The sequence below is a fragment of the Zonotrichia leucophrys genome, unplaced genomic scaffold (genome assembly GCF_028769735.1).
Source record: "Zonotrichia leucophrys gambelii isolate GWCS_2022_RI unplaced genomic scaffold, RI_Zleu_2.0 Scaffold_34_1600103, whole genome shotgun sequence".
Classification (NCBI taxonomy): Eukaryota; Metazoa; Chordata; class Aves; order Passeriformes; family Passerellidae; genus Zonotrichia; species Zonotrichia leucophrys.
The window spans coordinates 1,455,542-1,483,214 of NW_026992239.1; the positions used below are offsets into that span (position 1 = coordinate 1,455,542).

At 61.7% G+C, this 27,673-nt stretch overlaps 1 protein-coding gene across 1 annotated transcript in view; it reads left to right on the plus strand.

Moving 5' to 3' along the window:
* Positions 1–27,673, plus strand: part of HUWE1 (HECT, UBA and WWE domain containing E3 ubiquitin protein ligase 1) — a 107,128-nt gene that overhangs the window by 64,706 nt on the left and 14,749 nt on the right. Inside the window, exons 48-65 of the mRNA XM_064736975.1 lie at positions 359–570; positions 3,026–3,205; positions 4,457–4,623; positions 6,558–6,703; positions 6,783–6,886; positions 7,705–7,781; positions 8,706–8,839; positions 9,757–9,928; positions 13,349–13,577; positions 15,382–15,560; positions 17,220–17,309; positions 18,651–18,799; positions 19,405–19,456; positions 21,270–21,485; positions 21,609–21,825; positions 22,535–22,668; positions 24,953–25,164; positions 26,883–27,235. Of these exons, the coding sequence (XP_064593045.1) occupies positions 359–570; positions 3,026–3,205; positions 4,457–4,623; positions 6,558–6,703; positions 6,783–6,886; positions 7,705–7,781; positions 8,706–8,839; positions 9,757–9,928; positions 13,349–13,577; positions 15,382–15,560; positions 17,220–17,309; positions 18,651–18,799; positions 19,405–19,456; positions 21,270–21,485; positions 21,609–21,825; positions 22,535–22,668; positions 24,953–25,164; positions 26,883–27,235 (3,023 nt within the window). The remainder of the gene's footprint in view (positions 1–358; positions 571–3,025; positions 3,206–4,456; positions 4,624–6,557; positions 6,704–6,782; positions 6,887–7,704; positions 7,782–8,705; positions 8,840–9,756; positions 9,929–13,348; positions 13,578–15,381; positions 15,561–17,219; positions 17,310–18,650; positions 18,800–19,404; positions 19,457–21,269; positions 21,486–21,608; positions 21,826–22,534; positions 22,669–24,952; positions 25,165–26,882; positions 27,236–27,673) is intronic.

The following is a 27,673-nucleotide window of genomic DNA, read 5'->3' on the forward strand; positions in this document are numbered from 1 at the left end:
GGGTCCCCTGTCCCCCCAGACACCTCAGTCCTGTCCCCTGTGCTCGGGGGTCCCTTGTCCCCACACCTTGGGGTCCCCCCCCATCACCTCATTGAGCAGATCCCCTGTGCTTGGGGGTCCCTGTCCCCACACCTTGGTGTCCCCTGTCCCCTCAGACACCTCAGTCCTGTCCCCTGTGCTCGGGGGTCCCTTGTCCCCACACCTTGGTGTCCCCTGTCCCCTCATCAAGCAGGTCCTCTGTCCCCCGAGCACCTCAGTGCTGTGCTTGGGGCCTCCTGTCCCCTCACCCCGAAGGTCCCCCATGTCCCCCTGTGTCCCCTGGCCGTGGGTCCGGGTTGTGACCCCCGTGTCCCCCCAGGACTGCAGCGTGCTGGCCTTTGTCCTGGACCACCTGCTGCCGCACCAGCAGAACGCCGAGGACAAGGACACGCCGGCGCTGGCGCGGCTCTTCCTGGCCAGCCTGGCCGCGGCCGGCAGCGGCACCGACGCCCAGGTGGCCCTGGTGAACGAGGTCAAGGCCGCCCTCGGGCGCGCCCTGGCCATGGCCGAGAGCACCGAGAAACACGCCAGGTGTGGGGACAGCTGGGGACAGTGTGGGGGCAGTGTGGGGACAGCTGGGGACAGTGTGGGGGCAATGTGGGGACAGGGGGGGGGCAGTGTGGGGACAGTGTGGGGGCAGCATGAGGGCATTGTGGGGGCAGCTGGGGACAGTGTGGGGGCAATGTGGGGACAGCTGGGGACAATGTGGGGATAGCTGGGGACAGCGTGGGGGCAGTGTGGGGACACTGGGGATAGCTGGGGAGAACATGCGGTCAGTGTGGGGGCAGCATGGGGACAGTGTGGGGACAGTGTGGGGACAGTGTGGGGGCAATGTGGGGGCAGCTGGGGACAATGTGGGGACAGTGCTAGTGTGAGGACAGCGTGAGGACAGCGTGGGGACAGCATGGGGGCAATGTGGGGACAGCTGAGGACACCGTGGGGATAGCTGGGGAGAACATGCAGTCACTGTGGGGGCAGCGTGGAGACAGCTGGGGACAGTGTGGGGGCAATGAGGACAGTGTGGGGGCAGCTGGGGACAATGTGGGGACAGTGCTAGTGTGGGGACAGCGTGAGGGCAGCTGGGGATAGTGTGGGGACAATGTGGGGGCAGCATGGGGACAGTGTGAGGACAGCATGAGGACAGTGTGGGGGCAGCTGGGGACAACGTGGGGGTAGCTGGGGACAACATGGGGACAGCATGGGGACAATGTGAGGGCAGCTGGGGACAATGTGGGGACAGCTGGGGACAATGTGGGGACAGTGGGAGTGTGAGGACAGCGTGGGGACAACTGGGGACAGCGTGGGGACAATGTGGGGACAATGTGGGGACAGCTGAGGACACTGTGGGGATAGCTGGGGAGAACATGGGGTCAGTGTGGGGGCAGCGTGGGGACAGCGTTGGGGCAATGACGACAGTGTGGGGACAGCATGAGGACAGTGTGGGGACAGCATGGGGACAATGTGAGGGCAGCTGGGGACAATGTGGGGACAGCTGGGGACAATGTGGGGACAATGGGGACAGCATGGGGGCAGTGGGGGGACAGCTGGGGACAATGTGGGGCCACTGCAGAGCCTGCCAAGGGACAATGTGAGGATGGCATGGGGACAATGGGGCCTGGGGACAGTGTGGGGTCGCTACAGAGACAGCCTGGAGGGGTCTCTCATCCTCTGGCCTCCCCCTGGAGTGACCACTGTCCCCCTGGAATGACCGGTGTTCCCCCAAGTGACCTCTGTCCCACAACATGACTGGTGTCCCCTCTCCCCTGGACTGACCACTGTTCCCCTGGAATGACCACTGTCCCCTCAAGTGACCGCTGTCCCCCAGAGTGTCCCCTATATCCCCCAAGTGACCGCTGGACTGACCACTGTCCCCTCAAGTGACCGCTGTCCCCCCGGGTGACCTCTGTCTCTCATCCTTTATCCTCCACAACATGACTGGTGTCCCCTGTCCCCCTGGAGTGACCACTGTCCCCCAAGTGACTGCTGTGCCCTGGAGTGACCGCTGTGCCCCTGGAGTGACTCACGTGCCCTGGAGTGACCGCTGTCCCCCAGAGTGTCCCCCATATCCTCCAAGTGACCGCTGTGCCCTGGAGTGACCGCTGTCCCCTCAAGTGACCGCTGTCCCCCTGGAGTGACCGCTGTCCCCCTGGAGTGACCGCTGTCCCCTCTAGTGACTGCTGTCCCCTGGAGTGACCGCTGTGCCCCTGGAGTGACCGCTGTCCCCCCGGGCGACCGCTGTGCCCTGGACTGACCACTGTCCCCTGGACTGACCACTGTCCCCTCAAGTGACCGCTGTGTCCTGGGAGGGACCGCTGTCCCTTGGAGTGACTGCTGTCCCCTGGAGTGTCCCCTGGAGTGACTGTTGTCCCCTGGAGTGACCACTGTCCCCTCAAGTGACTGCTGTGCCCTGGAGTGACCACTGTCCCCTCTAATGACTGCTGTGCCCCTGGAGTGACCGCTGTGCCCCTGGAGTGACCGCTGTCCCCCCGGGTGACCGCTGTCCCCTGGACTGACCACTGTCCCCATGGACTGACCACTCTCCCCTCAAGTGACCGCTGTCCCCCTGGACTGACCGCTGTCCTCTGGACTGACCACTGTCCCCCTGGAGTGACCGCTGTCCCCTCAAGTGACCGCTGTGTCCTGGAGTGACCACTCTCCCCCTAAGTGACCGCTGTCCCCCTGGAGTGACTGCTGTCCCCTGGACTGACCACTGTCCCCTCAAGTGACCGCTGTCCCCTGGACTGACCACTGTCCCCTCAAGTGACCACTGTCCCCCTGGAGTGACCGCTGTCCCCTGGAGTGACTCATGTCCCCTGGAGTGACCACTGTCCCCTCAAGTGACCCCTGGACTGACCACTGTCCCCCTGGAGTGACCGCTGTCCCCTGGACTGACCGCTGTCCCCTGGAGTGACCGCTGTCCCCTGGAGTGCCCGCTGTCCCCCGGAGTGCCCGCTGTCCCCCGGTGACCGCCGTGCCGTCCCCGCAGGCTCCAGGCCGTCATGTGCATCATCAGCACCATCATGGAGTCGTGCCCGTCCACCTCGAGCTTCTACAGCAGCGCGGCCAAGCCGCCGCACAACGGCATGAACAACATCATCCGCCTGTTCCTCAAGAAGGGGCTGGTCAACGACCTGGCCCGCGTGCCCCACAGCCTCGACCTGTCCAGGTGAGGGGGCTTGGGGGGGTCTGGAGGGGTTTTGAGGGGTCTGGAGGGGTTCTCAGGGGTCTTGAGGGGGTTTGGGGGGGACTTGAGGGGTTTTCAGGGGTCTTGAGGGGGTTTGGGGAAGCTTCATTGGGGTTTTGAGGGGTTTTCAGGGGTCTTGAGGGGGTTTTGGGGGGGTCTTGAGGGGTTTTCAGGGGTCTTGAGGGGGTTTGGCAGAGCTTCATTGGGGTTCTGAGGAGTTTTCAGGGGTCTTTGTGGGAGCTTCATTGGGGTTTTGGGGGGTCTTGAGAGGTTTTCAGGGGTTTTTGGGGGAGCTTGGTTGGGATCTTGAGAGTTTTTCAGGGGTCTTGAGGGGGTTTGGGGGGGCTTCATTGGGGTTTTGAGGAGTTTTCAGGGGTCTTGAGGGGGTTTGGGGAAGCTTCATTGGGGTCTTGAGGGATTTTTAGGGTCTTGAGGGGTTTGGGGAAGCTTCGTTGGGGTTTTGAGGAGTTTTCAGGGGTCTTGAGGGGGTTTGGGGAGCTTCATTGGGGTCCTGAGGAGTTTTCAGAGGTTTGGAAGGGTGTTGAGTTTTCAGGGGTCTTGGTGGGAGCTTCATTGGGGTTTTGGGGGGTCTTGAGGAGTTTTCAGGGGTCTTGGGGAGCTTCAGTGGGGTCCCTGCTGGATTTGGGGGGGGTCCCTGCTGGGTCTTGGGTCCCTGCTAGTTTTGGGGGGATGCCTGCCGGGTTTGGAGGGGTCTTTTTGGGGTTTGGGGGGGTCCCTGCTGTGTTTGGGGGATCCTCTTGGGGTTTGGGACTCTCTGCTGGTTCTGGGGGGGAACCCTGCTGCTTTTGGGGGGATCCCTGCCAGGTTCAGGGGTCCCTGCTGGTTTTGAGGTGATCCCTGCTGGATTTGGGGTCTCTTCCGGGATTGGGGGGATCCCTGCTGGATTTGGGGAGGTCCCTGTTGGGTTTGGGGGGGATCCTTGCTGGGTTTGGGGTCTCTGCCGGGTTTGGGGGTGTCGGTGCCGGGTTTGGGGATCCCTGTTGGGTTTGGGGGGATCCCTGCCGAGTTTGGGGGGGTCCCTGCTGGATTTGGGGGACGAGTCTGCTGGATTTAGGGGGTGTCCGTGTTGGAATTTGGGCTCTCCTTGGGTTCAGGGGTCCCTCCTGGGTTTGGGGGGAATCCCTGCCAGGTTTGGGAATCCCTGCCGGGTTTGGGGATCCCTGCCGGGTTTGGGGGTGTCGGTGCCGTTGGGTGCCAGCGCTGTCCCCCCAGCCCCAACATGGCCAACACGGTGAACGCGGCGCTGAAGCCGCTGGAGACGCTGTCGCGCATCGTGAACCAGCCCAGCGGGCTCTTCGGCGCCAAGGGCTCCTCCAGCAAGAGCAAGGCCGAGGGCAACGGGGGCGCCCGCGAGGCGGGGGCGGCGCCCCCCGATGGAGGTACCCCCCCCCGGGACCCCCGGGTCACCCCACGGCCCCCAGGGTCACCCACAGCCACCTGGTGTCACCCCAGTATCACCCACTGCTACACCCACGGCCCCCTGTGTCACCCACAGCCACACCCACAGCCCCCAGGGTCACCCCATGGTCACAGCCCCAGTGTCACCCATGGCCCCAGTGTAACCCCATGGTCACAGCCCCCAGTGTCACCCAGTGTCACCCACAGCCCCAGGGTCACCCCACAGCTACACCCATGGCCCCCAGCGTCACCCCATGGTCATAGCCCCCACTGTCACCCAGTGTCACCCACAGCCACCTGGTGTCACCCCATGGCCCCCAGTGTCACCCATGGTCACACCCCTGGTGTCACCCCATGGCCCCCAGTGTCACCCATGGTCACACCCCTGGTGTCACCCCATGGCCCCCAGTGTCACTCACAGTCCCCTGGTGTCACCCCATGGCCACAGCCCCAGTGTCACACCACACCCTTAGTGTCACCCACAGCCCAGTGTCACCCACAGCCACCTGGTGTCACCCCATGGCTTCCAGTGTCACCCACAGCCATACCTACAGCCCCAGGCTCACCCACAGCCCCCCCAGTGTCACCCACAGCCCAAGGGTCACCTGCAGTCCCACAGTGTCACCCATGGTCACATCCCTGGTGTCACCCCATGGCCCCCAGTGTCACCCACAGCTACACCCATGGCCCCAGGGTCACCCACAGCCACCTGGTGTCACCCCATGGCCCCCAGTGTCACCCACAACCACACCCACAGCCCCCATTGTCACCCACTGCTACACCCACGGCCCCCACTGTCACCCACTGCTACACCCACAGCCCCCAGGGTCACCCACAGCCACCTGGTGTCACCCCATGGCCCCCAGTGTCACCCACAACCACACCCAGACTCTCCCAGTGTCACCCCCTGGCCACACCCCTAATGTCACCCACAGCTCTCGAGTCACCCCATGGCCACGCCCACAGCCCCACCCCCAGTGTCATCCCCAGCCCTCCCAGTCCATCCTTGGTCACCCCAGGTCACCCCAGTGCCCCTCAGTGTCCCCCCATCTCCTGCCCCTCCTTTACCTGCCCCCTTCCCCCCAGGGGACCCCCGTGTCCCCCTGTGACCCCCCTGTCCCCCCACACCCTGTGATACCCCAGGGGGACCCCCTGTCCCCCCATGACCCCCCTGTGACTCCCAGGTGACCCCGGGGACCCCGAGCCCCCTGAGGAGGATGTGGAGGTGGCACACGGGGACCCCCCTGTCCCCTCTGTGACCCCCCCATCCCCTGTGACCCCCCCAGGGGACCCCCCTGTCCCCCACACCCCTGACCCCCTGTGACCCCCAGGTGACCCCCCCCCAGGGCCCAGGGGACCCCCCTGTCCCCCCACACCCCCCATGACCCCCCTGTGGCCCCCCCAGGTGACCCCGGGGACCCTGAGCCCCCCAAGGAGGACACAGGTGGCAGAGGGGGATTGTGACCCCGGCCCTGTCCCCCTGCACCCTGTGATACCCCAGGGGGACCCCCTGTCCCCGCACACCCCCCATGACCCCCTGTGACCCCCCGGGTGACCCGGGGACCCCCCTGTCCCCCTTGTGACCCCCCAGGCCAGGGACCCCCCTGACCCCCCTGTGACCCCCCTGACCCCTCTGTGACCCCCCAGGGCCCAGGGGACCCCCCTGACCCCCCTGTGACCTGCCCCCCACACCCCCCATTCCTGTGACCCCCCAGGTGACCCGGGGACCCCATGACCCCCTGTGACCCCCAGGTGACCCCGGGGACCCCCCCACCCCCCATGACCCCTGTGACCCCCCAGGTGACCCAGGGACCCCCCTGACCCCCACAGCCCCTGACCCCTGTGACCCCCCCAGGGGACCCCGGGGACCCCCCTGTCCCCCCACACCCCCCTGACCCCCCTGTGACCCCCCCAGGTGACCCCGGGGACCCCGAGCCCCCCGAGGAGGACGCGGAGGCCGCTCAGGCTGAGGCGGCCGACGGGGACATGGACGGCGAGGCCGAGGGGGACACGGTGGTGCTGGCCGGGCAGCCCGAGGGGCTCAGCACACAGGAGATGCAGGTCAGAGACCCCTCCCCAAATCGCCCCGAGACCCCCGAGTGCCCCCCAGCACCCCCAAACCCCCCCCCGTGCCCCCCAGGGCAGGACGCGGCAGGGGATGACCACTGGGCTGTGTGACTGCTGGGCAGGGACCGCTGGGCAGACCACGGGCATGACCGCTGGACAGCTGAGTGACCATGGGCAGTGATCTGGGCAGGGAGTGACCACTGTGGCAGTGACCAGCTGGCAGGACTGGAGATGACCACTGGGCAGGGGAGGACCGCTCTGGGAGGGGAGTGACCCTGGGCAGGGAGTGACCAATGGGCAGGGAGTGACCGCTGGGCAGTGACCGCTGGGCAGTGACCAATGGGCAGAGGAGTGACCACTGGGCAGGGGAGTGACCGCTGGACATTGGGGTGACCGCTGGGCAGCTGAGTGACCGCTGGGCAGCTGAGTGACCGCTGGGCAGGGGAGTGACCACTGGGCAGTGACCGCTGGGCAGCTGAGTGACCGCTGGACATGAGTGACCCTGGCAGGGGATGACACAGTGACCTGGCAGATGTGACCCTGGGCCATCAGAGTGACCCCTGGCCATCAGAGTGACCCCTGGCCATCAGAGTGACCCCTGGCCATCAGAGTGACCCCTGGCCATCAGAGTGACCCCTGGCCATCAGAGTGACCCCTGACCATCAGAGTGACCCCTGGCCATCAGAGTGACCCCCTGGCCATCAGAGTGACCCTGGCCATCAGAGTGACTGCTCATGACCCTGGACATCAGAGTGACCCTGGCATAGAGTGACCCGGCAGTGACCATGGCAGAGTGACCCCTGGCCATCGAGGGACAGTGACCCTGGCATCAGAGTGCCCTGGCATCAGAGTGACCCCTGGCATGGTGACCTGACCCTCAGAGTGACCTGGCCATCAGAGTGACCCTGCACTGAGTGACCCCTGGCCATCAGGTGACCCTGGCCATTAGAGTGGGCCCCCTGCCATCAGAGTGACCCCGCCCTGCCCTGACCCAGTGAGCCCTGGCCATCAGGGACGCTGAGACGAGGCCCCTCCAACAGAGGCCTCGACCCCGCTCAGGCCAACCGTGAGGGTGGGCATGGGGGACTGGGGGGAACTGGGAGGGACTGGGAGGCACTGGGAGGAGCTGGAAGATAGTGGAGGAACTGGGAGGAGCTGGGAGGAGCTGGAAGATAGTGGGAGAGACTGGGAGGAACTGGAAGATACTGAGAGGAACTGGGGGACACTGGGAGGCGCTGGGGGGGACTGGGAGGGACTGGGAGGGATTGGGAGGGATTGGAAGATACTGGGAGGAACTGGGGGACACTGGGAGAAACTGGGAGACACTGGAAGAAACTGGCAGGGACTGGGAAGGACTGGGAGGAGCTGGAAGATACTGGGAGGAACTGGGGGACACTGGGAGGGACTGGGGTGGACTGGGAGAAACTGGGAGGAACTGGGGGACACTGGGAAGGTCTGGGAGAGACTGGGAAGAACTGGGAGGAGCTGGGAGGAACTGGGGTGGACTGGGAGAAACTGGGAGGGGCTGGGAGGAGCTGGAAGATAGTGGGAGAGACTGGGAGGAACTGGAAGATACTGGGAGGAACTGGGGGACACTGGGAGGGACTGGGGTGGACTGGGAGAAACTGGGAGGCACTGGGAGGAACTGGGAGGCACTGGAAGAAACTGGCAGGGACTGGGAGGGACTGAAAGATAGTGGGAGAAACTGGGAGGGACTGGGAAGGTCTGGGAGAGACTGGGAGAAACTGGGAGACACTGGGAGGAACTGGGAGGGACTGGGAGGGACTGGAAGAAACTGGCAGGGACTGGGAAGGACTGGGAGGGACTGGAAGATACTGGGAGGTCCCCAGGGCTCTGGGAAGGCTGCAGGGCTGCAGTGACCTGGGGGGCTTTGGGCTCCTTTATGGGATTGGGGGGAGGGGGAAATTTGGGATTTGGGGGTGTCCTTGAGGGGGGGTCTCAGGGTCCTACAGCCCCCCCCGACCCCTCCCCACAGATTCCATGAACATCCTGGACCCCGAGGATGAGGAGGAGCACACGCAGGAGGAAGACAGCAGCGGCAGCAACGAGGACGAGGACGACAGCCAGGACGAGGAGGAGGAGGAGGAAGAGGAGGATGAGGACGATCAGGTGGGGTTAAGGCGCTGAGGGTCCCCCCCGAAAACTCAGGGGTGCCCCCAAAACATCGGGGTCACCCTCAAAGGTTGGGGTCCCCCCTAAATAACGGGGTTCTCTCTGTAGCTGTGCCCCTGTTTTGGGTTCAGGGTGTGACTTTTGGGGAAGGGGTCCCTGTTTTGGGGTGGGGTCCCTGTTTTGGGGAGGGGGTCCTTGTTCTGGATTGGGGTCTCTGTTTTGGGGTTGGGGTCCCTGTTTTGGGTTTGGGATCCCTGTTTTGGGGAAGGAGTCCCTGTTTTGGGGTGGGGGTCACTGTTTTGGGTTTGGGGTCCCTGTTTTGGGTTGGGGTCCCTGTTTTGGGTTTGGGGTCCCTGTTTTGGTTTTGGGGTCCCTGTTTTGGGGTTGGATTCCCTGTTTTAGGGTAGGGGTCTCTGTTTTGGGTTTGGGGTCTCTGTTTTGGGGTTGGGGTCTCTGTTTTGGGGTTGGGGTCTCTGTTTTGGGTTGGGGGTCCCTGTTTTGGGTTGGGGGTCCCTGTTTTGGGTTTGGGGTCCCTGTTTTGGGTTGGGGTCCCTGTTTTGGGGTTGGGGTCCCTGTTTTGGGGTCAGGATGCCCTGTTTTGGGGTCTGGGTGTTACTTTTGGGGTGAAATACCCCAGTTTTGGATCGGGGGCTATTTTGGGGTGAAATGACCCAGTTTCAGATAATGGGAGGCTATTTTGGGGTAAAATACCCCAGTTTCAGATCGGGGGGCTATTTTGGGGTGAAATACCCCAGTTTCGGATCAGGGGGGGCTATTTTGGGGTGAAATGCCCCAGTTTTGGATCAGAGGGAGCTATTTTGGGGTAAAATACCCCAGTTTCGGATCAGGGGGAGCTATTTTGGGTCAAAACCCCCCAATTTGGAGCCCGCTGAGCCCCAGGTGGGCCCTGGCAGGACGATGAGGAGGGTGAGGAAGGCGAGGAGGAGGAGGATGATGACGATGGCTCGGAGATGGAGCTGGATGAGGATTACCCCGACATGAACGCTTCGCCCCTCGTGCGCTTCGAGCGCTTCGACCGCGACGACGACCTGATCATCGAGTTCGACAACATGTTCTCCAGCCCCAGTACGGGACTGGGACGGACTGGGAGGGACTGGGAGGGACTGGGAGGGACTGGGATAGACTGGGAGGGGACTGGGGGGAAATGGGAGGGGATTTGGGGACACCGGGAGGGAACTGGGGACACTGGGAGGTGATTTGGGGACACTGAGAGGGACTGGGGGAGATTGGGAGGCACTGGGAAGGAGTGGGAGGGGATTGGGGACACTGGGAGGGACTGGGATTGACTGGGAAGGATTGAGAGGAGACTGGAGGGCACTGGGAGGGAACTGGGATAGACTGGGAGGGGACTGGGAAGGACTGGGAGGGGACTGGGAAGGACTGGGGGTGGATTTGGGGACACTGGGAGGGGATTGGGATAGACTGGGAGGGGATTTGGGGACACTGGGAGGGACTGGGATTGACTGGGAAGGATTGAGAGGAGACTGGGGCGCTGGGATGGACTGGGATGGAACTGGGAGGGATTGGGGGGCACTGGGAGAGACTGGGAGGGAACTGGGATAGACTGGCAGGGGATTTGTGGATTTTGGGAGGGACTGGGATAGACTGGGAGGGGACTGGGAAGGACTGGGGGTGGATTTGGGGACACTGGGAGGGGATTTGGGGACACTGGGAGGGAACTGGGATAGACTGGAAGGATGAGAGGAGACTGCAGGGGACTGGGATAGACTGGGATAGACTGGGAGGGGATTGGGGGGCACTGGGATGAACTGGGATAGACTGGGAGGATTGGGATAGACTGGAGGGGATTTGGGGACACTGGGAGGGACTGGGATAGACTGGGAAGGATTGAGAGGAGACTGGAGGGCACTGGGATAGACTGGGATGGAACTGGGAGGGGATTGGGAGGCACTGGGAGGGGACTGGGGGGGAGTGGGAGAGATTGGGAGGGACTGGAGGGCACTGGGAGGGAACTGGGATAGACTGGGAGGGGACTGGGGGGAAATGAGAGGGGATTTGGGGACACCGGGAAGGAACTGGGGACACTGGGAGGGACTGGGAGGGATTGAGAGGAGACTGGAGGGCACTGGGAGAGACTGGGATGGAACTGGGAGGGGATTGGGGGCACTGGGAGGGGATTGGGGGCCACTGGGAGGGAACTGGGATAGACTGGGAAGGATTGAGAGGAGACTGGAGGGCACTGGGAGGGGACTGGGGGAGACTGAGAGGGGACTGAGGGGCACTGGGAGACCCTGGAGGGCTCTGGGATGGAACTGGGAGGGGATTGGGAGAGATTGGGAGGGACTGGAGGGCACTTGGAAGGACTGGGAGGGGATTTGGGGACTCTGGAAGACACTGGGGGACACTGGGAGGGACTGGGATACACTGGGGGGCACTGGGAGGGGATTGGGAGGAGACTGGGAGGCACTGGGATGTGATTTGGGGACACTGGGAGGGACTGGGAGGTCCCCAGGGCTCTGGGGCTGTTGGGCTCCCCATGGGATGGGGGATGGGGGGACAATGGGGTGTCCCCATCCCTGTTTGTCACCCTGGGGGGGGTCAGGAAGGGGTCACACCCTCCCCCCCCAGGGCCCCCCAGTTTTGTTTCCCCGTGGATTTTGGGGTGGGCGGGAATTGGGTCACCCCCCGACCCCCCAATTCTTCCCCTCTCAGTGGTTTATGGGGTGCTTTTGCCCCAACCCCAAATTCCTCCCTGTGGTTTTTGGGGTGTTTTCCCCCAATTCTCCCCATGGTTTTTGAGGTGTTTTCCCCCATTTCCCCCGTGATTTTTGGGGTGTCTTGACCCCCCATTTCTTCCCTCCCTTTGATTTTTGTAGTGTCTGACCCCCAGTTTCCCCTATTCCTCCCTGTGGTTTTTGGGGTGTCTATCCCCCATTCCCCCCATGTTTTTTGAGGTGTTTTCCCCAATTGCCCGGTGATTTTTGTGGTGTCTGACCCCCAGTTTCCCCTATTCCTCCCTGTGATTTTTGGGGTGTTTTCCCCCAATTCCACCCATGGTTTTTGTGGTGTCTGACCTCTATTTCCATCCTCCCTGTGGTTTATTTACCCCATGTTTTTTGAGGTGTTTTCCCCAATTCCCCCGTGATTTTTGGGGTGTCTGACCCCCAGTTTCCCCTGTTCCTCCCTGTGGTTTTTGGAGTGTTTTCCCCCAATTCCCCCCATGGTTTTTGTGGTGTTTTCCCCCAATTCCCCCCTGGTTTTTGGTGTGTCTTGACCCCCCATTTCTTCCCTCCCTTTGATTTTTGTGGTTTCTGACCCCCAGTTTCCCCTATTCCTCCCTGTGGTGTTTGGGGTGTTTCCCCCCAATTCCCCCCGTGGTTTTTGGGGTGTTTTCCCCCAATTCCCCCCATGTTTTTTGGGGTGTTTTCCCCCATTTCCCCCGTGGTTTTTGGGGTGTCTGAGCCCCAATTCCCCCCATGGTTTTTGAGGTGTTTTCCCCCAATTCCCCCCATGGTTTTTGTGGTGTCTGACCTCTATTTCCATCCTCCCTGTGGTTTATTTCCCCCATTTTTTTGGGGTGTTTTCCCCCAGTTCCCCCCATGTTTTTTTGAGGTGTTTTCCCCCAATTCCCCCCGTGATTTTTGGGGTGTTTTCCCCCAATTCCCCCCATGTTTTTTGAGGTGTTTTCCCCAATTCCCCCCATGATTTTTGGGGTGTCTGACTCCCCATTTCCTCCCTGGTTTTTGGTGTGTCTGACCCCAGTTTCCCCTATTCCTCCCTGTGGTTTTTGGGGTGTTTTCCCCCAATTCCCCCCTTGTTTTTTGAGGTGTTTTCCCCCGTTCCCCCCGTGATTTTTGGGGTGTCTATCCCCCATTTCCCCCATGTTTTTTGAGGTGTTTTCCCCAATTCCCCCCGTGATTTTTGGGGTGTCTGACCCCCAATTTCCCCTATTCCTCCCTGTGATTTTTGGGGTGTTTTCCCCCAATTCCCCCCATGGTTTTTGTCGTGTCTGACTCCCATTTCCATCCTCCCTGTGGTTTTTGGGGTGTCTATCCCCCATTTCCCCATTGTTTTTTGGGGTGTTTTCCCCCGTTCCCCCCATGATTTTTGGGTGTCTATCCCCCATTCCTCCCATGTTTTTTGAGGTGTTTCCCCCTTTTCCCCCATGATTTTTGGGGTGTCTTTCCCCCATTTCCCCCATGTTTTTTGAGGTGTTTTCCCCAATTCCCCCCTGTGATTTTTGGGGTGTCTATCCCCCGTTTCCCCTATTCCTCCCTGTGATTTTTGGGGTGTTTTCCCCCAATTCCCCCCATGGTTTTTGTGGTGTCTGACCCCCATTTCCATGTGGTTTTTGGGGTGTCTATCCCCCATTTCCCCTCATGTTTTTTGAGGTGTTTTCCCCAATTCCCCCCTGTGATTTTTGGGGTGTCTATCCCCCATTTCCCCCATGTTTTTTGAGGTGTTTTCCCCCAATTCCCCCCGTGATTTTTGGGGTGTCTGACTCCCTATTTCCCCCCGTTCCAGCCGACATCCCTCCGTCCCCCGGCAACATCCCGGCCAGCCACCCTCTGCTGGTGCGGCACGCGGAGCACGGGGGGCTGGGGCTGGGGGCCGGCCCGGGGGGCGCCCGCCTGGCGCAGGGGCTGGGCCGGAGCCAGCGCACGCTGCGGCAGCTGACGGCCAACGCCGGGCACACCATCCACGTGCACTACCCGGGGGCGCGGCAGCCCAACCCGCCCCTCATCCTGCAGCGGTGAGTGAGGGCCAGAGACCCCCCTGGGAACACCCAAATCCCCCTGGGAACACCCAAATCCATCTGGGAATGCCCAAATTCCCCTGGGAACACCCCCAAACCCGCCCCTCATCCTGCAGCAGTGAGTGAGCACCCAGACTCCCCTGGGAACTCCCAAAACCCCCTTTGGGTCACCCAAACATCCTTGGGGTCACCCACATACCCTTGGGAACACCCCCAAACCCGCCCCTCATCCTGCAGCGGTGAGTGATGGCCACAGACCCCCCTGGGAACACCCAAATACCCTTGGGGTCACCCCCAAACCCGCCCCTGATCCTGCAGCGGTGAGTGATGGCCACAGACCCCCTTGGGGTCACCAAACCCCCTCAGAACCCCAAACCCGCCCCTCATCCTGCAGCGGTGAGTGATGGCCACAGACCCCCGTGGGTCACACAAACCCACCTCGAACCCCAAACCCCTTGGGACACCCCCAAACCCGCCCCTGACCTGCAGCAGTGAGTGAGCACTGCTGGGAATGTTCTGAGACCCCTTGGGGTCACCCAAATCCCCCTGGAACCCCCAAACCCGCCCCTGATCCTGCAGCGGTGAGTGAGGCCAGAGACCCCCTGGGAACACCAATCCACGGAATGCCCAATTCCCTGGGTAACACCCCCAAACCGCCCCTGATCCTGCAGCGTGAGTGAGGCACAGACCCCCTTGGGAACGCCCAAATCCCCCTTGGGGTCACCCAAACCTCCTTGGGGTCACCCAAACCCCCCTGGGTCCCAAATCCCCCGGGAATGCCCAAATCCCCTTGGGCATACCCAAAACCCCCCTGGGAGACCCCCAAACTCCTTGGCACCAATTCTCCCCATCCTCAGCCGCGAGTGAGCACTGCTGCTCCCAGCAATGCGAGCTCCTTGGCATCACCAACCCCATGGGATCCCATCCAACTGCCTGGGCCTGTGCCACAGCCCCTCCTGGGGTCCCACAGCCCTCCGGGTCACAACCCCTGAGCCCCCCAACACCCCCATTAACTGCCCCCTGACCCCCTTGCCAGGCTTTCCCGGGCCCCTCAGTGGCCATGGACATCCTGCACGAGGGTGTGCCCCCAACTGAGGGTCCCACAGCCCCATCCAGGGGTCCCACAACCACCTGGGGCCACAATCCCTGAGTCCCCCAACACCCCCACTGACGCCCCCTGACCCCCTTTGCAGGCTCCTGGGCCCCTCGGTGGCCATGGACATCCAGCACCAGGGTGTGCCCCCAACTGGGGGTCCCACAGCCCCATCCAGGGGTCCCACAACCTCAGCCTGGGGGTCTCACAACCCCTGAGCCCCCCAAAACCCCCATTGACGCCCCCTGACCCCCTTCCAGGCTCCTGGGCCCCTCGGCGGCCATGGACATCCAGCACCAGGGTGTGCCCCCAACTGGGGGTCCCACAGCCCCATCCAGGGGTCCCACAGCCCCATCCGGGGGTCCCACACCCCCCTGAGCCCCCCAAAACCCCCATTGACGCCCCCTGACCCCCTCCCCAGGCTCCTGGGCCCCTCGGTGGCCATGGACATCCAGCACCAGGGTGTGCCCCAAACTGGGGGTCCCACAACCCTGACACCCCTCAAGCCCCCCAACACCCCCATTGACGCCCCCTGACCCCCTTTGCAGGCTCCTGGGCCCCTTGGTGGCCATGGACATCCAGCACCAGGGTGTGCCCCCAACTGGGGGTCCCACAGCCCCATCCAGGGGTCCCACAGCCCCAACTGGGGGTCCCACAACCCTGACACCCCCCAAGACCCCCATTGACGCCCCCTGACCCCCTTTGCAGGCTCCTGGGCCCCTCGGCGGCCGCCGACATCCTGCAGCTGAGCAGCAGCCTCCCGCTGCAGAGCCGGGGCCGGGCGCGGCTGCTGGTGGGCAACGAGGACGTTCACATCATCGCCCGCTCCGACGACGAGCTGCTGGACGACTTCTTCCACGAGCAGGGCAGCGCGGGCAGCCAGGCAGGCGAGTGGGCACACTGGGACACCTGGGGTACGGCACACCTGGGACTGGGCACCTGGGGACCTGGACCTGGGGTCTGGACACCTGGGACATGAGGGACACACAGGCAGGCAGGGAGTGGCACACCGGGCACACCTGCACACTGGGTACCTGGGACATGGAGGACACCCACGCAGCAGGCGAGTGGGCACACCTGGGGCACACCTTGGGGTACCTGGGGTACCTGGCACACTGGGGACATGAGGACACCCATAGCCAGGCAATGATGGGCCACTGGGGACACTTGGTACCTGGGATGAGGACATCAAGCAGCAGCGAGTGGGCACTGGGCACACCTGGGCACCTGGGTACCTGGGGACACCTCGGGGTTCCTGGGGACATGAAGGGACACACAGGGCCAGGCAGGTGAGTGGGCACACCTGGGGCACACCTGGGGACACCTGGGGACATGGGCACACCTGGGGACATGGAGGGGACACCCACAGCCAGGCAGGCGAGTGGGCACACCTGGGCACACCTGGGGGCACCTGGGCACACCTGGGGACACCTCGGGGTACCTGCAGACATGAAGGGACACACAGGGCCAGGAAGGGAAGTGGGTACACCTGGGCACACCTTGGGGACACCTGGGCACACCTGGGCACACCTTGGGGTACCTGGGCACACCTGGGGACACCTTGGGGTACCTGGGGACATGGAGGGGACACCCACAGCCAGGCAGGCGAGTGGGCACACCTGGGCACACCTTGGGGACACCTTGGGGTACCTGGGGACACCTGGGGACACCTTGGGGTACCTGGGGACATGGAGGGGACACGCAGGGCCAGGAAGGGAAGTGGGCACACCTTGGAGTACCTGGGGACATGGAGGGGACGCACACAGCCAGGCAGGTGAGCGGGCACACCTGGGGGCACCTCGGGGTACCTGGGGACACCTGGGGACACTGAGGGGACACCTGGGGACATGGAGAGGACACCCACACCAGGCAGGCGAGTGGGCACACCTTGGGCACACCTGGGGACACCTCAGGGTACCTGCAGACATGAAGGGACACACAGGGCCAGGAAGGGAAGTGGGCACACCTGGGCACACCTTGGGGACACCTTGGGATACCTGGGCACACCTGGGGACATGGAGGGGACACCTATAGCCAGGCAGGCGAGTGGGCACACCTGGGGGCACCTTGGGGTACCTGGGCACACCTGGCGACATGGAGGGCACACCTGGGGGCACCTGGAGACACAGGGGGACAGGGAGAGACCCCCAAAACGCAGCATAGACACAGGGACACAGCAGGGGCGGGGCCTGAAGAGGAGGTGGGGCTTAGTGGGGTGTGGTCTGTTGGGAAAGGGGTGGGGCTTAATGGGGTGTGGTCTGTTGGGAAAGGGGTGGGGCTTAATGGGGTGTGGTCTGTTGGAAAAGGGGTGGGGCTTAATGGGGTGTGGTCTGTTGGGAAAGGGGTGGGGCTTAATGGGGTGTGGTCTGTTAGGAAAGGGGTGGGGCTTAATTGGGTGTGGTCTGTTGGGAAAGGGGTGGGGCTTAATGGGGTGTGGCCTGGGGGAGTGCATTATTGACAGCCTCCGGGTGGGTGGGCTGAGATGGGCGTGGTCCCACGGGGGGGCGTGGCCTCTGCAGCCTCAAAAGCTCCCTTCCCCCCCCCAGGGACCCTGTCCAGCATCCCCACGGCCCTGACGCGCTGGACCGAGGAGTGCAAGGTCCTGGACGCCGAGAGCATGCACGACTGCGTGTCTGGTGAGACCCTGGGACCCCCCAGGAAAGACCCCAGACCCTGGGACCCCCCCAGGAAAACCCCCAGACCCCGGGACCCCCCCAGGAAAACCCCCAGACCCCCGAGCCTCACCCTTCCTTCCCTTGCAAGTGGTCAAGGTGCCCATTCTGGGGGTCCCACACACCCCAAAGCCCCCCATTTCTCCCCCCACACTGATCGAGGTGCCCATCCTGGGGGTCCCACACACCCCAAACCCCCCCCATTTCTCCCCCCAGTGGTCCAGGTGCCCATCCTGGGGGTCCCACACACCCCAAAGCCCCCCATTTGTCCCCCAAATCCCCCAATTACCCCCTGACACTGATCAAGGTGCCCATCCTGGGGGTCCCACACACCCCAAAGCCCCCCATTTCTCCCCCCACACTGATCAAGGTGCCCATCCTGGGGGTCCCACATGCCCCAAACCTCCCGATTCTCCCCTCCAGTGGTCCAGGTGCCCATCCTGGGGGTCCCACACATCCCAACCCCCCACACTGATCAAGGTGCCCATCCTGGGGGTCCCACACACCCCAAAGCCCCCCATTTCTCCCCCCAGTGGTGAAGGTGCCCATCCTGGGGGTCCCACGTGCCCCAAACCTCCCAATTCTTCCCCTAAACTCCCCATTTCCCCCCTGCCAGTGGTCCAGGTGCCCATCCTGGGGGTCCCACACACCCCAGACCCCCATTTTTCCCCCCACACTGATAAAGGTGCCCATCCTGGGGGTCCCACACACCCCAAAGCCCCCATTTCCCCCCTGCTAGTGGATCCAGCTGCCCATCCTGGGGGTCCCACACACCCCAAACCCCCCATTTTTCCCCCCATACTGATCAAGGTGCCCATCCTGGGGGTCCCACACACCCCAGATCCCCCAATTTCTCCCCCAGTTACCCCCTGACACTGATCAAGGTGCCCATCCTGGGGGTCCCAAGCATCCCAAACCCCCCATTTCCCCCCCCCAGTGGTGAAGGTGCCCATCCTGGGGGTCCCACACACCCCAAAGCCCCCCATTTCTCCCCCCTACACTGATCAAGGTGCCCATCCTGGGGGTCCCACACACCCCAAAGCCCCCCATTTCTCCCCCCAGTGGTGAAGGTGCCCATCCTGGGGGTCCCACACACCCCAAAGCCCCCCATTTCTCCCCCAGTGGTGAAGGTGCCCATCCTGGGGGTCCCACACACCCCAAAGCCCCCCATTTCTCCCCCCCAGTGGTGAAGGTGCCCATCCTGGGGGTCCCACACACCCCAAACCCCCCCATTTCTCCCCCAGTGGTGAAGGTGCCCATCCTGGGGGTCCCACACACCCCAAACCCCCCCATTTCTCCCCCCAGTGGTGAAGGTGCCCATCCTGGCCCGCCTGGAGGCGCTGCGGGACGAGGAGCTGGACGAGCGGCGCGAGAAGCGCCGGCGCCAGGCGGCCGAGGACGAGGCCAAAGGCGCCGAGCGCGGCCCCGAGGACAAGGACGGCGCCGAGGCTCAGGTGAGAGACCCCCAAAAAACCCCCCCACCCCATCAAAAAAAATGCAAGACAGGCTTCATCACTAATTTTAAAGTGATTTAAAAGACAATCATTGAGTTCAGAAATGAAGATCATTCAGGAAGTGTGATTCAAATTCATCCCACAGCATCTGTCCATGGAAAAGTAAACACACAAATTCAATATTTAGATTCCTATGAGGTTCCTAGTTAGTTAGCCATTGTGGTGTTGCTGCAAGTACTGCCCAGATGGCACAAATGCTGAAATGTGAGTTTCCATTGAAGTGTGGATCAATCTGCTCATGTGTGCAAGAATGATGTCATGACTTCATAAAAGCAAAGTGTGCATGTTGTGAAAATCCCACAATTTCGTCACTTCTGTTCACTTAGGTATAGTTTATATTAATTTGTATTGAACTTAAAATGGAAGTCAGAAATGAAAAGAACTAGTCCAGTGGTAAACAGGTGATTAAGTTTACCAGAATAATTATCTAAAGCTTGTATAAACCTTTTATCCTCAATCCCCAGTAGTAAGTGATATGATCAAAACCCTCCCAGAAATGTGGGGAAGGGTCCCCTCCTTCACTCCCCACCTTCCCAATCTCCCAGCAGGACGCAGCATCCAAAGCCGGCCCCGCTTCGGCCGACGTCACCCCGCCAGGTAAATCCCTCCGGCTCACCTGGATCCCCCCTCTCTCTCTCTCTCTCCCCAAAAAAAAAAAAACATTTCAACAGCTGGAAAACCCCCCCAAAACCACCCCCAAAATCCCCCCCTGGAGCTGGCGCCGCGCGGGCTGAGGTAGTAGATTGTATAGTTGGAGGGTCACACCCCCGTCTCGGAGATAACTATACATTCTACTGTCTTCCTCGCGCGGCGCGCGCCGCCGGAGCCGGGGGGTCCCGGGGGTCCTGGGGGGCTGGACATGCCCTCACCCCACCAGGGTGGGGGCAGAGAGGGGTTAAATTGGGCAAATCTGGGCGTTTTGGGGGTTTTGGAAGGGTTTTAGGGAGGGGTTGAATGGGGATTTGGAGGGAGTTGGTGGGATTTGGGGGTGGTTTAGGTGTAAGGGTGGGGTGTGCCCTGCCCTGAGTTGTTTGCTCCCCTGCCCAAAATTGTCTCCTCCCCTAAATTGTCTCCTCTCCCCCTCAAAATTTTCTTCTCTCCCCTCAAAATTTTCTCGTCTCCGCCCAAAATTTTCTCCTCTCAAAATTTTCTCCTTTTCCCCCCAAAATTGTCTCCTTCCCTCCAAAATTTTTCCTTTTCCCCCAAAATTTCTCCTCTTCCCCCCCAAAATTGTTTCCTTTCCCCAAATCCCCAATTGTCTCCTTTCCCCCCAAAATTGTGTCTCCTTCTTTTCCCCAAAATTGTCTCCTCCCTCAAATTGTCTCTCCCCTCAAATTGTCTCCTCTCCCCTCAAAATTTTCTTCTTTCCCCTCAAAATTTTCTCCTTTTCCCCCCAAAATTGTCTCCTTCCCTCCTTTTCCCCCCCAAAATTTGTCTCTCTCCCCCCAAATTTCTCTCCCTTCTTCTCTCCCTCAAAATTTTCTCCTCCCCTAAAATTGTCTCCTTCCCTCCAAATTTTCTCCTCTCCCCTCAAAATTGTCTCCTCCCCCTAAAATTGTTCCTTTTCCCCCAAAATTGTTCTTCCTCCTTTTCCCCAAATTTTCTCCTTCTCCCCCCAAAATTTTTTCTTTCCCCCAAAATTGTCTCCTCCCCTAAATTTTCTCCTCCCCTCAAATTGTCTCCTTCCCTCCAAAATTTTCTCCTCTCTCCTCAAAATTGTCTCCTTCTCCCCACCCAGAATTGTCTCCTTTTCCTCCCCAAAATTGTTTTGTTCTCTCCTCCAAAATTGTCTCCTTTTCCCCTCAAAATTTCTCCTTTTCCCCCCCAAAATTGTCTCCTTCTCCTCCCCAAAATTGTCTCCTCTCCTAAATTGTCTCCTCCCCTCAAATTTTCTCCTCTCTCCTCAAAATTGTCTCCTTCTCCCCCTAAAATTTTCTCCTCTCCCCCCAAAATTTTCTCCTCTCCCCCCAAAATTTTCTCCTTTTCCCCCCAAAATTGTCTCCTTCTCCCCCCAAAATTTTCTCCCCCCAAAATTGTGTCTCTTCTCCCCCCAAAATTGTGTCTCCTTCTCCCCTGAAAAATTGTCTCCTTCTCCCCCCAAAATTGTCTCCTTTCCCCCCCCAAAATTGTTTTGTTCTCTCCTCCAAAATTTTCTCCTTTTCCCCCCAAAATTGTGTCTCTTTCTCCCCCCCAAAATTGTCTCCTTCTCCCCCAAACCCCCTCCTATCCCCACTGGGATCCCCCTCCCATTTTAGGGCACATCTGGATGTCTGGGATCCCCCAAAACGGGGGAAAAAAGGGACGTTTTGGGGTACGGGGTAGTGAGGGGGGAGGGGGGGGGCGCTCCCAAATTTCTGTGTCCCCCCCCCCCAATGTTGATGCCTGCGTGTGTCCCACCCCCCATTCCCAGAACACAGCGGGACCCCGGGAGAGACCCCCCCTCCCGGTCCCCACCGGACCCTGGTGATGCTGGAACCGACGCCGACCCCCCCAGACCCCCCCCCGGGAGCCCCCCAAATCCCCGCTCGCCCCCCCCAGCCCCCCGAACACGAAGAGGGGGGGCCCGGGCGACCCCCCCAAGACGCCGAGGCCACTCAGATGGAGCTGTCGCCCGCCCCCACCATCAGTAAGTGCTGGATTTTTTGGGGGGAATCCTTTGAGTTTTGGGGGTTTTTCTCTTTTTTGGGGTGGGGCAAAGTCTCCTCAGGTTTTGGGGGGCTCCAATGTGCTGTGCCCCCTCCCCACGCAGCGTCGCTGTCCCCGGAGCGCGCGGAGGACTCGGACGCGCTGACGGCCGTGAGCAGCCAACTGGAGGGATCCCCCATGGACACCTCCAGCCTGGCCTCCTGCACCTTGGAGGAGTCTGGGGGGGCTCCCCCTGCGCCCACAGCCCCCCAAAACCCCCCTGGAACCCCGCAAGGACCCCCTCCCGCACCCCCCGACACCGCTCAGCCTCCGGACGATAGGTGGGAGCTCAGGGGAAATGAGGGAGGTCGTGGTGTTGGGGGGGATTGTGGTTTTGGGGTGGGATCGTGGTTTTGGGGGATTGTGGTTTTGGGGTGGGATCGTGGTTTTGGGTGGGTTTGTGGTTTTGGGGGATTGTGGTTTTGGGGTGGGGTTGTGGTTTTGGGGTGGGTTTGTGGTTTTGGGGGGGATTGTGGTTTTGGGGGGGTTTGTGGTTTTGGGGTGGGATCGTGGTTTTGGGGTGGGATCGTGGTTTTGGGGGGTTCGTGGTTTTGGGGGGGTTTGTGGTTTTGGGGGGGATTGTGGTTTTGGGGGATTGTGGTTTTGGGTGGGTTTGTGGTTTTGGGGGGTTCATGGTTTTGGGGTGGGATCGTGGTTTTGGGTGGGTTTGTGGTTTTGGGGTGGGATCATGGTTTTGGGGGAGTTTGTGGTTTTGGGGTGGGGTTGTGGTTTTGGGGGATCGTGGTTTTGGGGTGGGTTTGTGGTTTTGGGGGATTGTGGTTTTGGGGTGGGATCATGGTTTTGGGGGATTGCAGTTTTGGGTGGCATTGTGGTTTTGGGAGATCGTGGTTTTGGGGGATTGTGGTTTTGGGGTGGGATCGTGATTTTGGGTGGGTTTGCTGTTTTGGGGTGGGTTCGTGGTTTTGGGGGGGTTCCTGGTTTCGGGGTGTCCCCCTCGCTGATGTCACAGCTCTGTGATGTCGCCCCCAGCTCCCCCCCAGCCTCATCCTCGGAGAGTTCGTCCACCCGGGACTCGGCCGGGGCCATTTCCGGGGCCGACTCGCGGGGGATCCTGGAGGAGCCGCTGCCGTCCACCAGCAGCGAGGAGGAGGATCCGCTGGCCGGTCAGTGCCACCACCCCTGTGTCCCTGTGACCAGTTAGTGACACCCCTGTGTCCCCTCTCAGTGACACCCCTGTGTCCCCTGTGACCAGTTAGTGACAGTCCTGTGTCCCCTGTGACCCCCGTGTCCCCTCTCAGTGACATCCCTGTGTCCCCTGTCAGTGACACCCCTGTGTCCTTTGTCACCAGTCAGTGACACCCCTGTGTCCCCTGTCACCAGTCAGTGACAGCCCTGTGTCCCCTCTGACCGGTCAGTGACACCCCTGTGTCCCCTCTCAGTGACACCCCTATGTCCCCTCTCGTTGTCACCTCTGTGTCCCTTCTCAGTGACAGCCCTGTGTCCCCTGTCAGTGACACCCTTGTGTCCCTTGTCACCGGTCACTGACACCCCTGTGTCCCCTCTCAGTGACACCCCTGTGTCCCCTGTCAGTGCCACCCCTGTGTCCCTGTGATCCCCCTGTGTCCCCTGTCAGTGACAGCCCTGTGTCCCCTGTCACCGGTCAGTGACAGCCCTGTGTCCCCTCTGACCGGTCAGTGACATCCCTGTGTCCCCTCTCATTGACACCCCTGTGTCCCCTCTCGTTGTCACCTCTGTGTCCCCTCTCAGTGACAGCCCTGTGTCCCCTGTCACCGGTCAGTGACACCCCTGTGTCCCCTGTCATTGGTCGGTGACAGCCCTGTGTCCCCTCTGACCGGTCAGTGACACCCCTGTGTCCCCTCTCGTTGTCACCTCTGTGTCCCCTCTCAGTGACACCCCTGTGTCCCCTGTCACTGGTCAGTGACACACCCCTGTGTCCCCTGTCAGTGACACCCCTGTGTCCCCTGTCACCGGTCAGTGACATCCTTGTGTCCCCTCTGAGTGACACCCCTGTGTCCCCTGTCAGTGACACATCCCTGTGTCCCCTCTCAGTGACACCCCTGTGTCCCCTGTCATTGGTCAGTGACACCTCTGTATCCCCTGTCAGTGACAGCCCTGTGTCCCCTGTCAGTGACAGCCCTGTGTCCCCTGTCACCGGTCAGTGACACCCCTGTGTCCCCTCTCAGTGACACCCCTGTGTCCCCTGTCACCGGTCAGTGACACCCCTGTGTCCCCTGTCAGTGACACCCCTGTGTCCCCTGTCAGTGTCACCCCTGTGTCCCTGTGACCCCCCTGTGTCCCCTGTCACCAGTCAATGACATCCTTGTGACCCCTCTCAGTGACACCCCTGTGTCCCCTCTGACCGGTCACTGACACCCCTGTGTCCCCTGTCAGTGACAGCCCTGTGTCCCTTGTCCCCTGTCACTGACACCCCTGTGTCCCCTGTCACTGGTCAGTGTCCCTGGGAGGTTTTTAGGGGCGTCCCTGGCGGGTCCCAATGCATTCCCGGGGTGTCCCCAACGTGTCCCTGATGGCTTCGGGGTGCTCCTGATGGTTTCAGGGTGTCCCTGAGGGATTTCAGGATGTCCCTGAGAGGTTTTTAGGGGCATCCCTGGCGGGTCCCAATCCATTCCCGGTGTGTCCCCAACGTGTCCCTGATGGTTTCAGGGTGTACCTGATGGTTTTGGGGTGTCCCTGAGGGACTTCAGGAGGTCCCTGAGAGGTTTTTAGGGGCGTCCCTGGAAGGTCCCAGTCCATTCCCCGAGGTGTCCCCAACATGTCCCTGATGGTTTCAGGGTGTCCCTGATGGTTTTGGGGTGTCCCTGAGGGGTTTTAGGATGTCCCTGGGAGGTTTTTAGGGGCATCCTTGGCGGGTCCCAATCCATTCCTGGGGTGTCCCCAACGTGTCCCTGATGGTTTTGGGGTGTCCCTGAGGGATTTCAGGATGTCCCTGAGAGGTTTTTAGGGGCGTCCCTGGCAGGTCCCAGTCCGTTCCCGGAGTGTCCCCAGCGTGTCCCTGATGATTTCAGGGTGTTCCTGATGGTTTCAGGGTGTCCCTGAGGGATTTCAGGATGTCCCTGGGGGTTCCAGGGTGTTCCTGATGGTTTCAGGGTGTCCCTGATGGTTTTGGGGTGTCCCTGAGGGATTTCAGGAGGTCCCTGAGAGGTTTTTAGGGGCGTCCCTGGAAGGTCCCAATGCATTCCCGAGGTGTCCCCAACATGTCCCTGATGGCTTTGGGGTGCTCCTGATGGTTTTGGGGTGTCCCTGAGGGATTTCAGGATGTCCCTGGTGTGTCCCCAACGTGTCCCTGATGGTTTCGGGGTGTCCCTGAGGGATTTCAGGATGTCCCTGGGAGGTTTTTAGGGGCATCCCTGGCGGGTCCCAATCCATTCCCTGGTGTGTCCCCAACGTGTCCCCGCTGTGTCACAGGGATCAGCCTCCCCGAGGGCGTGGACCCCTCGTTCCTGGCGGCGCTGCCCGATGACATCAGGCGGGAGGTGCTGCAGAACCAGCTGGGGATCCGCCCACCCGCGCGGGCCCCGCCCGCCGCCAGCCCCGCCCCGCCCGTGGTGGCCAATCCCGGCCTGACCGAGGTCAGCCCCGAGTTCCTGGCGGCGCTGCCCCCGGCCATCCAGGAGGAGGTGGGTGTGGCCGTGGTGTGGGCGGGGCTACAGGTTGGGTGTGGTCTTGGGGCGGGGCTAAGGGTTGGGTGTGGTCTTGGGGCAGAGCTACAGGTTGGGTGTGGTCTCTTGGGGTGTGGCCTATTTGGGTGTGTCTGCATGGAGGTGTGGTCTCAGGGGTGTGGCCTCTTTGGGACATGTCCCCATAGAGGTGTGGCCTCTTTGAGACATGTCCTCATGGGGGTGTGGTCTCTCAGGGTGTGGCCTGTTTGGGGTGTGTCCCCATATGGGCGTGGTCTCTGAGGGTGTGGCCTCTTCAGGACATGTCCCCATAAGGATGTGGCCTCTTTGGGACATATTCCCATAGGGGTGTGGCCATCCAGGAGGAAGTGGGTGTGGCCGTGGTGTGGGCGGGGCTACAGGTTGGGTGTGGTCTTGGGGCGGGGCTAAGGGTTGGGTGTGGTCTTGGGGCAGAGCTACAGGTTGGGTGTGGTCTCTTGGGGTGTGGCCTATTTGGGTGTGTCTGCATGAAGGTGTGGTCTCAGGGGTGTGGCCTCTTTGGGACTTTTCCCATAGGTGTGGGCCTCTTTGAGACATGTCCTCATGGGGGCGTGGTCTCTCAGGGTGTGGCCCGTTTGGGGTGTGTCCCCATATGGGCGTGGTCTCTGTGGGTGTGGCCTCTTCAGGACACATCCCCATAGGGCTGTGGCCTCTTTGGGGCATGTCCCCATAAGGATGTGGCCTCTTTGGGACATATTCCCATAGGGGTGTGGCCATCCAGGAAGAAGTGGGTGTGGGCGGGGCTACAGGTTGGGTGTGGTCTTGGGGCGGGGCTAAGGGTTGGGTGTGGTCTTGGGGCAGAGCTACAGGTTGGGTGTGGTCTCTTGGGGTGTGGCCTCTTTGGGATATGTCCCTGTAGGGGCGTGACCTCTTTGGGGCGTGGTCTCTCAGGGTGTGGCTTCTTAGGGGCATATCCCCTTAGGGCATGGTCTCTTTGGGGCGTGGTCTCTTTGGGGTGTGGTCTCTTTGGGGTGTGGTCTCTTTGGGGTGTGGTCTCTTTGGGGTGTGGTCTCTCAGGGTGTGGCCTCTTTGGCACATGTCCCCATAGGGCTGTGGCCTCTCTGGGACATGTCCCTATAAGGTGTGGCCTCTTTGGGACGTGTTCCTATGGGGGTGTGGCTTCTTTGAGGCGTGTCCCCTTAGGGGCGTGGCCTCTTTGGTACATATCCTCCTATGGCCGTGCTCTCTCTGGCCATGCCCCCGCGGCCCTGTCCTGTCCGGCCGTGTCCCAGCGCCCTCTGTCCCCTGTCCGGCCGTGTCCCAGCGCCCGCTGTCCCCTGTCCGGCCGTGTCCCAGCGCCCGCTGTCCCCTGTCCGGCCGTGTCCCAGCACCGGCTGTCCCCTGTCCGGCCGTGTCCCAGCGCCGGCTGTCCCCTGTCCGGCTGTCCCCTGTCCGGCCGTGTCCCAGCGCCCGCTGTCCCCTGCCCGGCCGTGTCCCAGTGCCCGCTGTCCCCTGTCCGGCCGTGTCCCAGCGCCCGCTGTCCCCTGTCCGGCTGTCCCCTGTCCGGCCGTGTCCCAGCGCCCGCTGTCCCCTGTCCGGCCGTGTCCCAGGACCGGCTGTCCCCTGTCCGGCTGTCCCCTGTCCGGCCGTGTCCCAGCGCCCCCTGTCCCCTGTCCGGCCATGTCCCAGCACCCGCTGTCCCCTGTCCGGCCGTGTCCCAGCGCCCGCTGTCCCCACAGGTGCTGGCGCAGCAGCGGGCCGAGCAGCAGCGGCGGGAGCTGGCTCAGGCCACGGGCTCGGACGCGCCCATGGACCCGGTGACGTTCATCCAGACGCTGCCGTCGGAGCTGCGGCGCTCGGTGCTGGAGGACATGGAGGACTCGGTGCTGGCCGTGATGCCGCCGGACATCGCGGCCGAGGCGCAGGCGCTGCGGCGCGAGCAGGAGGCGCGGCAGCGGCAGCTCATGCACGAGCGCCTCTTCGGCCACTCCAGCACCTCGGCGCTCTCGGCCATCCTGCGCAGCCCCGGTGAGCAGGGGGGACCTGGCCTGCTGGCCCCCGAATCCCTCTGTGTCACCCTGAATCTCTCTGTGTACCCCCAAATCCCTCTGTGTCACCTCAAATCCCACTGCGTCCCCCACCATTGTCTCTGTGTCCCCTCAAATCCCTCTGTGTCCCCCACAATTGTCTCTGTGTCCTCTCAAATCCCTCTGTGTCCACAGTTCTGTGTCCTCCCAAAATCCCGTTTTGCCTCAAATCCCTCTGTGTCCCTCACAATTCTGTGTCCCCCCTGAATTCCCTCAAATCCGTCTGTCCCTCACAATTCTGTGTCCCCACAATTCTCTGTCCCCCCAAATCCCTCTGTGTCCCTCACAGTTCCCTCTGTGTCCCCCTGAATCTCTCTGTCCCTCAATTCCCTTTATGTCCCCCCAAATCCCTCTGTCCCCCACAATTCCCTCTGCCCCCTGAATCCCTCTGTTGCCTCAATTCCCTCTGTGTTTCCTCAAATCTCTCTGTGTCCCCCACAATT